The sequence below is a fragment of the Macrosteles quadrilineatus genome, unplaced genomic scaffold, assembly GCF_028750875.1.
Source record: "Macrosteles quadrilineatus isolate MER2022 unplaced genomic scaffold, UCM_ALF_1.0 Scaffold_3__2_contigs__length_128488019, whole genome shotgun sequence".
NCBI classification, from domain to species: Eukaryota; Metazoa; Arthropoda; class Insecta; order Hemiptera; family Cicadellidae; genus Macrosteles; species Macrosteles quadrilineatus.
The window spans coordinates 100,131,553-100,142,763 of NW_026542596.1; the positions used below are offsets into that span (position 1 = coordinate 100,131,553).

The 11,211-nt window shown below is 39.4% G+C and overlaps 1 protein-coding gene across 1 annotated transcript; it reads right to left on the reverse strand.

Moving 5' to 3' along the window:
* Positions 1 to 1,616: 1,616 nt before the first annotated feature.
* LOC128989407 (uncharacterized protein F54H12.2-like) lies at positions 1,617 to 2,939 on the reverse strand. The gene has a single exon (XM_054411297.1). The coding sequence runs from the start codon at positions 2,937 to 2,939 to the stop codon at positions 1,617 to 1,619; it is 1,323 nt and encodes a 440-aa protein (XP_054267272.1).
* Between the last annotated feature and the right edge of the window lie 8,272 nt (positions 2,940 to 11,211).

The window sequence follows — 11,211 nt, forward strand, 5'->3', positions numbered from 1 at the left end:
CAGTCTTCATTAGTATTAGATTTTGAATACAATTCAAAGATGTTTTGATAAATAAATTCTTTAATTTTTTCCACTTCAAAGTCACGTGTAAATATTTCTAGTCACTGACTCCTCAAAAGTATGCATATATTTGTAAATAGTATTTTAGTTAATAAACAGATATATTTATTTCACAAATTCTGATTGTAATTATTTTCCTATCATTCATAGTATAATATTAGACTTTGAACAGCATTCATAGACTCTGAACAGAAATATTTTAATAATAAAGGGGAAAAAATCATTTTGTTTTCACATTTAAATAATCAGAGTCTATGCGCTTTAAACTAAAAATATGATAATAATGATGATGAACACAGGTAATAAAGTATAACAACTGAAAATATTGTTTGACAAAAGGAAAAAGTTTATTGGTAATAAAAAAATATATATATTTAAAAATATATATAATTTACAACAGTACAGTGATTAGTTTGTCTTGTGATACATTTGAGTAAAGAGTCTTTTGACGATTCTATCATTACGATCAGTAGTGTGTTCATCAAGAGTTGAACAAAATCCATCATCTTCATACTGAAGTGTGTGCTGCAATACAGGAAAACCAAACAGTAGTGGGCGCAGACTGAAGACGTATCACCTTGAAGTCGGTATGGATTGTACAGGTAATGATGAGCGTTGTGTCGCAGGAATGTTTGATATAGTGGTAAGTATGGCGGTTGGCCGTAACTATCAAAATATTCAAGCATCCCCTCTCGATTCAAATAGAAAGCCACCCAGTGAGTCCCACCTTCATTGTGTGGATCAGTGTTTACAATTATTGCAGTGTGTGGTGAGATGCGTCGTGGGATTCTGTCAGCAGCGTAGACTCCAACATTGCGCACAGGAAGTGTGGCTAGATATTTTTCAATCTGTAGCGTGTTCATTCTACAGTATCATAACCAATAGTAGCAGTAGATGCTGTTTTTGTTGTACTGGTAGAGGTGCTAAAACAAGAACAGTAGTAGGATCTCGCATCTCCGCTGGTATCCAGACATTCGTCCAAATTTGTTGTCAAATGCAACCAACCACGTATTGCGACACAGTTGGTGAGCGCACATCGACTGTTTGTAGACTTGTGATTTCGACATCGTAAAACGTTTGTTGACATTAAATTATTGATTGAAGTGATTGATTCGCAACCAATTGCACCGATATCGATTACATTGGTAGTAACAAAGTCCATCACATGATGACGCTTTAAATATTCTTTCTTTTCCAATCCCTTGACATAAACCGTCGGTCTTTTTGATATACAATCAGTCAATTTGTTAAAAAGTTCGTAGTACGCAATATCACCGAACTCCCATCGTAGTCCGTGGCAGTGTTTTGTGAGCCAGTAGCTTTCCCTCAGTTTTTCATCTGATAACTCTGATCGATCGTAAGGTGGTTTAGCAATATGATGCATAAGTAGTACGCCGGTGTCGGCTTCCAAGACGCAAACTTCCTTCAGTGTATATTCATTTTGATTGTCCTTGAAACATTGAATGTCCACAATGATGGGTGATGATATATTCAATTTCTTGAATGCTCTGCGTAAACGGTCCATCTCAAACGAATGTTTATTGAAGACTGATCGATTAACCGCCAAAGTCCACAATTACATTGCGCTGTCGATCAATCTCGATAACATTGTCAAACTCGGCATAAACCAAACAGTTGACAGTTTCGGTAAGCGCGTCGTCGAATCCGAGTTCCATTCGAACACTACCGTTACGCACCAGATTCCAATGTGTAGTGTCACTTGCAGATAAATCTGGTGTTAGGTCGAATGCCATCAGGCAGTATCCTTGACCAAAATCTTCCCTACTGATAACAGTGCCGGCATCGCTAAAATGTACACCAGAACCGGAGAACATCGAATGATATGCCATAACATATTTATCCTTTGATTTTTCAAAGTGGGGCTGTAACGGTTTTGATGGAACTTGTTCTCCGTCAACATATAGACAAAAGAAGTTTGTTTTAAAATGTTCGAAGTTGTAGGGATTCTTTTTAAAATCTCCATTGTATGCGGCGTTCGTAACCATTCCCACTATGACGCGTTTCGGCACTTGGCCGAGAAACATATTGTCCAAAGTCTTGTTACGTATTCCAGAGGGTAGTGTGAATGTTTTCAGCTCCACTCGTGTGATTGGATATTTTGCCGTACCAGTCTGGAGTGTTTTACTGTGCGCCAACAGTGCGGTGGGACTTATTTTGCATCTTCGAATCCAGAGACTAATATCGACAATATGTACCTTGAATTCACCAGCACTGGCCATAATGGAGAAAGCATCTTTTGATCGAATAAATTTAAATCTCAACTCTACGCCATTTAGCATGAACTTATTCTGATTGCAAATATCCACATGCAAATGTCCGAGCATATCAATCTCACGGCTTTTATTAGTTAGTTCCCGTCTCGCTTTGAGTCCTTCATTTTCTTCCGCACAATCGTTCATGTCAATTCCATCGTCAGTGTACCAAAGACTGCATGTTAGATGTGATTTTCTAGCATCGTATCCATAGTTCATTAACGTTTCAACATACGCTCGATATGCGTATGTGTTGTTTTGGGGAGTAACAAGTTTTTGATTCATAAACATATCAACTTGACTGAATAGTGAGTGTAACCAGTTATTGACCGGCCCAACTGTTTTCGCCTCTTCGTCAGTAGTGACCGCAGTTCCGTTAGATTTAACAATAGACGCGGTCAATTGTATCATTGTTTGTGAAAGGTCAGTGTATTCATCACCATTACCCGGAACTACAAACTCTATTGGCGCATCATCGGTCAATGTGGATATTGGTTTGTACTGGACCCATTTGCCACTTTCAATACTCGTCTGCGTAGGTGGTAAGGAGAATAAATCCAGCTCGGTTTTGACACACTCACATGATTTTTGATGTAGGAACGACATTTTTTTTCTCCTCCTTCTTTAACTAACTAAAAATATCAATAGACTTCGAATTTTTACTGCGACGAGTACGTTTCTTCGGCAAAGTCACCTTCTTCCTTGGCTCTACTCCTCCTCGTCGTCGTATCCTCCCTACTAGTCTCTTGTGTTTCACTCCTCCAACTCTTCTTCTTCTTCTTGATGTAGACGTCCGCACCCTAAGAAGTTTAGCCAACGACTGTGGTGTAACAGGCTTTCTGCCACGGCCACGCATTGCGCGTTTCGCGTTATTCTTACGCGTTACGCGTCGTTTCCTCGCGCCAATGTCGCCGCCTCCGCCGCCATTAAGCATAATACGTTCTATCTGTTCGTCAGCTTTACGTTTCAACGATCCAGTAAACTCTCTAAGTCGTAAGTTGGCGGCTGATTTTGGATCTGTAATTTTACCACCTGCCAGATCGGTTAGGAATCCAACACTGGATCTTAACGCTTCTTGTCCCACCGATTTTGCTCCGGACTTGATCAGTGGCGCGATAGTGCGAATCATACCGCCCAGAAAACTACCGATTCCATGTCCTCGCTGATATGGTGCACCGTGAAATACTCGATCGATAGCACCGCCAGTCTGTTGTAATTGTTGCCGTCGGTAGTATGCCAAATAGGGATCATTCAGATTGATTATCATTATTGCTGCTGTTGCTGCTGCACTCTCCTAAAATGAAGTTTCACGTACGACGTTCCAAACATGAATGGCAGTTTTTTCCCTGTGTGATCCCTCAAGTCGATTTCCACTGTTTCAAATGTGGATTTCATAACGGGTACATAGTGCGGACTTGTGAATGACACTGAATTGTACGAACCGTACTTGTACGTATCTATATTGATGTTGACTATATTCAATAATGGCGCTGTAGTGTCGCCGATAAATTGTGGCTCTATCAAGTCGCAATACACATAAATGTGCGCTGGAATACCCAATGCGAGGTTTGGTGCTTTAGAACCAATCAATTCGGTAATATTGGGTTTTAATATATTTTTCTCGTCATAATCGAAACCCAACTGCTGTGATAGTTTCTCACTCAGACTCACATTCGATACGTTTTCGTTCATGATCCTGAGTTTAACTCTGTTGATTCTCGTGTCGTATGAAAATTCCATATAATCGTGGATGTCTTCATGTTTGTTTATTGTATTCAATAGATCATCAAGATTCCTATAGTATCCGCCTGTAATTTTAACAGCGAACTGTTCTGTATCACGGATCGTCGATCTCGCTAGTAAACTATCATACTGAAATCGTATTGTTTCGTCATCAACATTGTTTTCATTCACCACAAATGAACAAGGATAGTGAATGTCCACCAAAGCCAACTCCCACTTGCCGTCTAATTGGATGTGTTTGGACAAGTGTGTGGTATAACTGGTCACTGTATTTTGTGGGAAATATTTCATAGAACTATTGCTGGGCAATGTCATAAAAAATTGACTGATACTACTAGACATGCTGTATATCGTGCGCAGCTACCCAAGAGTTAAACTCGTCTCCGTAACCTTCCCACTTCACTAGGTATCGCTTACTGTGTCCTCGACCTTTAGTCTCTATTATTTTATCAATCTTAAACAAGTGATTGTCGGGTAATGTAACTTTTTGTATTTCCTCTTCGTAAAACTGTCCATTCAATTCTTCACCATTGAGATCGGTAAGTGTGTACAAAGGTAGTGGCGTAAACACATTCACTCGATGTATCGAAAACACTTCTTTACTCCAGTTTGTCTCGTAGCCTTTGCTAAATCTCCCTTTCTCCCTGGCTATTCGAACTGTATCACCTACTTTTAGTTTTGGTTTCACTCGTCGTGGTATCCTTTTAAACATATGTTTTAATACATTGTAGACGACATGTTTGTCACCACCGTCCACGTCTACAGGGCGTAGTCTATTGCCCAAACTCCTGTGCACACTATTGTTGTACGCATTCACCAATTCTTCCAACACATTGATGTAACGATAAGTGTTTTTATGAGTCAAGTATCGCCACATACGAGTCTTCAAGGTCTTATTAACTCTTTCGATCACCCCGCTTTTGATATCAGGATTTTGTGTGGTTACATATTTAATTTTATATTTTTTAAACAATCGTACGGTCTTTCTACCTGTGAATTCACTCCCTTTGTCGGTTTGTAAGCACGTTGGTGTTTTATTAGCTTCTTTGAAAATATCCTCAAAAGCGGTAGACACCTCAGCACCTTCCTTCTTCTTTAACGGTCTAACATAAAGACGCTTACTAAACACATCAATCACTGACAGCAAGTAGTTAAAACCATCATTGTATTTGCTCAATCCTCGCATATCGTTTAAATCCGCCTGCCATAGTTCATATGGTCGAAACACCATATAAGGATTGCGTTTAAATCGTTTACGGACTGGTTTATGCAAAGTATAAGTGTCTTGTGTTTGTAACCAATCAACTATTTTACGTTTGGAAATATGTTTCTCTCTCGCTCCTCGTACTAACGGAGCTACGCCGCCATACGAGGCAGGATCGTTTGGATTATAATACAACTGTTCCATTGTTTACGGTTCGTACGGTTCCCAATTGTTGAGTGACTGCACAATCGAATCTTGAAGTACCTCTCTTCTCACTGCACGGTGATCAGCCACTTGCCTTTGTGGATACGGAGCGTGACCCACCCGCCTGACATATGCAGACTGTAAACGATCTGGTAATAAATATCTCCTTCGCCCTGTCACTGACAGCGCGGCTGCCCCCCCTCTTGCCCCATCATCAGGCTCATCCATTGTTTCTTCTACCGAGTCATATACTGATTCATCTGTTGCCTCATCAAACGTTAAATAGTCCAACGCTTGTTTGTTATGTATATATTCTTTAGGGACATTCATCAGTTTCAATGCGCTCAACATTTCGTTCCATCCTGGCGGTAATGAATGTGCCGCTCGAACTCGTACGATTGCATGTGTCACATCGACTAAATTGGATCCTGGTATTTTGTTACCCTGTATAATCACTTCAAAATTATCATTCCAGCTAATCAAACTGTCGTCGCGTGTTATGAAGCGCAATAAGTTTCGAGCGCTATCTTTATAAGTCTTTGAAAATGTTTCAACAATTTCCTCTATTTGTCCAGGGTAAACACGTCGCTTGTTATGTTCTTGCTGCCCATACTGTCTGTCTCTTTCACCAGCCTCGTTAATCTGATCACCTAGTTTGGTGTTCACAATGGGGATACTAACTGGTTCACGATTACTTGACGCTACGTTTAAAAAACGATGTAACACTTGACTGTACAACTTCCATTTATCACTATCATTGAGTTTTTTATTATTCATTATCTCTTCCATTTCGTCATCCAAACTTTTGTATGAACGTTCAGTTGAAAGTGACTGTTGATTAGCCGGCGATTTTAAACGATCAAATAACTCTTGTGGAACAATGACCATTTTTCGTGCATGCTCCATTATCGTGTAACTCTGTGTAACTTCACGCACGGTGTCTCAGAATAGAATGACAAATCTTTATATGTATGTAGACGTAGGAGTCACCTGATTAATACAAATTTTAGTTATTTAAAGCTGATTGTACAACTGCTTGCAACACAGTACTTAATAATAATGGGATAATAGTTCCACCTCCTTTTTGTACTAAATATTTGCGTTTTTTATTCCAGCATTCACCTCGTTTTACAATTCGACGAAGAGTAGTCTTGTGTCTTCGCAATTTTTGTTTTATCTTGTCTGATAGAGGAACGTTACCTCGTAACACATTGTAAATACATTCACAAACTGTACGAATAGTACTCAAGTTACACACTTTTAATAGCCCTTTGCGCTCTTTTGGAGTAGCCTCTATTAACACTTTGAGAAGCGCTCTGTCCTTCCTCAAGCACGACATGATGATAACTAAATTATTTTGTTTTCCTATTTTGTTTCGGCATATACACAAAATGATTATCATCATCTGGAAATATATTACTCTGTATTCGCATATCGTCAGGTGTTGATTGTTTCAGATCTATCAATAGGTAGCCATGTGGTTTACTTGTTGCATCGGTATATGCCTCCTCGATAAACTTTGAGTTTTCTGGATGGATTTGTCTAGCTAAACACTTGATCTGCACCCTATCTCTAGGATTCTTAAAACATACTAAGTAATGCGCATTTAGTGATATGTCTCTCTGGCCACGTCCTTGGTGGAAAATATTTTGAGTTATAAAAAACACACTAATATTCCTATGGTGACAACCTTTTGTAAATAAATCAACCACTATGTTGTTTGTTTCTCGCATCATATCATCTATTACCACAAGTATCGGTTGATTACCGTCAAAGTCTTCCATGTTTGGTAGACCTTCAATGTATTTTATTTTTGAGTTTAATGAATTACCAACTCCTCCTCCACCACCGCTACCATAATGCCAGTATATGCTAGAGAATAATGTGTCACACATTTCTGAAATATTATCAATAAACCTTGAGACAAACACTGATTTACCACTACCTGAAGGCCCCGCCACAATGGCGGAGAATGGGTGTAACCACTTCAAAGTCATACTAACTACTGATACCAATCACTCATTGCTTTAACTATAGTATTACCTTCGGGTATAAGTCAATCATTTTAGTCATGTGTTTATGTTTGTAAATAAATCAAAAATTTATTACTTACAAAAACTATCAAAATCTACATAGGTTATTTTAAGAATATATATACATACATTTTTTTTATTTACGTCTTGATGTTTTCTTGCTTTACAATATTTACACAAATTCCAACGGAGTGAATGATGCGCCGGGCCTGGGTGAGCGTTTCACCAAGCGAAGGCGATCTCCGAAACCGTTGTTGTAGCGATCGATGTCGGCATTGCTCACCACATCATTGAAGCGTCTCGGCAGATAGACTCTCAGGTAGTAGTCATCTCCCGTCTGGGCCTCAAGGATGACGATGATTGTCTCGCCGAATGGTGTAACCGCTCTCTCCATCATCGTTATTAGGTATGGAACCTCATCAATCAAGTCGGTCAGTCTGGTGTATGTAGGCGAGTTGTTCTTGCAGGTGTTCAATGCAGTCTTCAGGTCCATCGGTGTAGCCGCCTCAGTGGTCATCACGTTGTCCATCTCAGCAATGTTGCTCATAGTGTGTGTGTAGTGGAAGCTGACAGTGCTGGTGCTAGTGGTGAGGTGTTGATGAACTGGAGCAGACTGGCATTTGTCTCAGACAGACTGGGGCTTTTTATTCCGATCAGCGGCCATTTTAGTTGGTGGGAGAGTGGGGGTGAATAATAATGAACGCAGCTGTTTTAACACACGTGCTAACAAATGTCTAGAAAAAAGAGTTGGTTGTCATATGTGGATAGTTTATGGGCACATGTGTTCATTAATTCCTATAAACATGTCTATTGCTTTTTACGTACCACACGTTTCTTCGGTTTTACATCTAGCTCGTCACTTTTGCATGGTGTAACAGTTTGAGTTAATCCCGTGAGTTTTGGAGCACCAGTTTTTTTATCAACCCACATGTTTTCGATCTTTTCAATTGTTTCATTAACACTCTCTTGTACTGTTTTGTCTTTGTCCAAATATAAACCGCACATGAACTTCATGTCGACACCTTCATACACTTCTATTTTCAATAAAACACTTCCTTTGTTTGCTGGATTTTGCACTGCGTACATATTACCTTTATCCATCCATGATACTATGGGACAATCCGCTGGCGGCTTGGGTACCCATCCTGACTTTTCCATCTTGGTCTTAGCCGGGGGACTCTTCCTTTTCTTCGTACTACTTGTACTGTTTGTGATTGGAGTCTGTTGAACTGCGTTGTCCGTCATACCGTCTATCTCTTGCATAAATGATTGAATGTATTCGTCAATGCTGCAAGAGGGATTCATACTCACACTGTTCGGCTGCTACACTGTGACTGACGTGATATGCAATGAGTTAGGGGTGAGGTGAGCAAGCTACTGCAGGTGTGCCAACAGAATATTTTAATAATTTTTCAAAACATGACTCGTGGTTTAAATTTTGACACTCTCTTATATGTTGTAACCTTAGCAGAATAGGTTTACGTAATAATGTTTCAGTCTGTTTTATTCTTAGTTTAAAACGAATACTATCTAAATGTGAGTAGCATCTTCTATCTTCATAGTCCGCAAAGTAAAATATAGTAACTATTGGACTTGAAAAAAATACATTTTTCTTATAATTTTTCGTCATATGTACGCTATTTTTGTCATTGGTTGATATTAAAGTTTTCCTCGTAGAATGTGACTCTTGCACGTACTATCGCACTTTTAATAAAAAGATTCCAACGTAGATCATTATTGATTCGTTTAGCTTTTTGTAATTTACTCATGGATATATTTATTACCACTCTTGCACTTCCATACATAATTATGTGTGTGTGAAAAATATCACTAGGGGGGGGGGGGGATATTGCAGCACTACTCCCACTACTTTCTCAGTTGGAAAGAGTGGGGGGCTCATAGTGCTCTTACAGACACGGTCATTCGACATTCCGTCATCAGGCTAGTAACATGTCTCACTTCCCTAGTGACATATCTGACGAACAGTTAGTTTCTGCTTGTAAGGCCGCAGAAGAAAAATTTACCACGGAGGAATATAAACATTTGGATGACGAGTCGTTGGAATGGACCATACGATGGTCAAACACTTCGAGTCAACCTAGAGATGAGGGTGAAGCTCAGCAACTGGAGATCATCAAGCAGAATCTTCGATATATGAGTGCTGAGCTAGAGCGCAGAAGAAAGCTGGAGCGTGAAGAAAACCGCATGATAATGAAGATGACAGATGAAGAGTTTCTGAGATGGTTGAATAGATAGTTAGTTTAAGATTTTGTAATAAAATATTAAATAAATAGTAATAAAAAAAATATTAAATAAATAGTAATAAAAAAAAACAAAAAAAAAACAACAAACAAACATACAAAATAAACTGTTGGTCCAGAATCCACAGTGATGCGGAAATAACCTCTCACTAGGAGAGAAGTGGTGTCCCATCGTCCTTCCCTCACCACCTGTTTCAACAGATTAACGATGTCTAGACAGGGTGATTAATGTGTGTGTGGGAAGGAACGATGGGGACACCCCTTCTCTCCTTGTGGTGACTGCCACTATTGCATCACTGTCTTAGCTATGCCAAGACTGTATGGAATAGTTCTAATTATTAGTTTGTTTGTTGTTTTTTTTTTTGTTGTTTTTTTGTTGTTGTTTTTTTTTTATATATATATATTTTTTATTATTATTAGTTTACAAAACTTAATTCTACTTTAATTACTACTTAAATCTACTCCTCCGTGTCTTCTCTCCGCTGTATAGATGCGATTATTTCTTCCACCATGGGGATAAGGGTTAGTAGGTTACTCAACCTAGCCTCCTCCTCGTTATCCCTAGGTTGAGCTAACCATCCTTCATTTAGTTCGGTTGTTGCCTCCAAATGTATTTGGAGCAACTCCTCCATCGACAGCACATTGATGACGTACTGTTGGTCTTCCCCCCTCCTCCTGCTCGACGTTATTATCCTCCAATTCAATCCTCGCTTCGATGACGTCAGCACTCGCGATAACCTCTTCATCCGTGATGGATAAATTACGCTCGCCATGCGTCTGCTGAGTCGCCGCGGTCTCCAATTCGGCGTGGTGTCTTGCCACTGCTTCATCAGCGGCAGCGATGAGTTCTTCGTCGGAGAACATGTTGTCTGTGAATGCTTGTAGTGTGGAAGCGCCGTAGCTACTCCCCTACACCAGCGCTCCAAGCGGCAGTGTTATGAAACACACACGCAAGCACACACACGCACACACCAACACACCCACACACACACACACACACACACACACACACACACACACACACACACACGCACACACACACACACACACACACACACATACACAGGGAAGGGGAGGAATATCCTCCGCCAGTTAGTTCCTTCCCCCTGTGTCAACAGATTGATGAAGTCTAGACATGGGATTAGTGTGTGTGGGAAGTATCATCACAATGATTTCTCACGATGTAAAGAATAATTACACTTAAAAAAATTAAGGAAGGGGGAGAAGTACCCTCTGCCACGTACAACATGTGTATTAATTAGTAATTACACATTGTCGAATAAAAAAAAAACTAATTGTAATTACTCATTACAAAAGAAAAAATTGTAAATACTTATAACAAAAAAAACTAATTGTAATTACTGTACTCATTACAAAAGAACAAATTGTAAATACTTATTAAAAAAAAAAAAAACTAATTGTAATTACTCATT

Coding starts and splice junctions, on each gene's coding strand:
- LOC128989407 (XM_054411297.1), bottom strand. CDS start 2,939: ATGTCGTTCCTACATCAAAAATCATGTGAGTGTGTCAAAACCGAGCTG.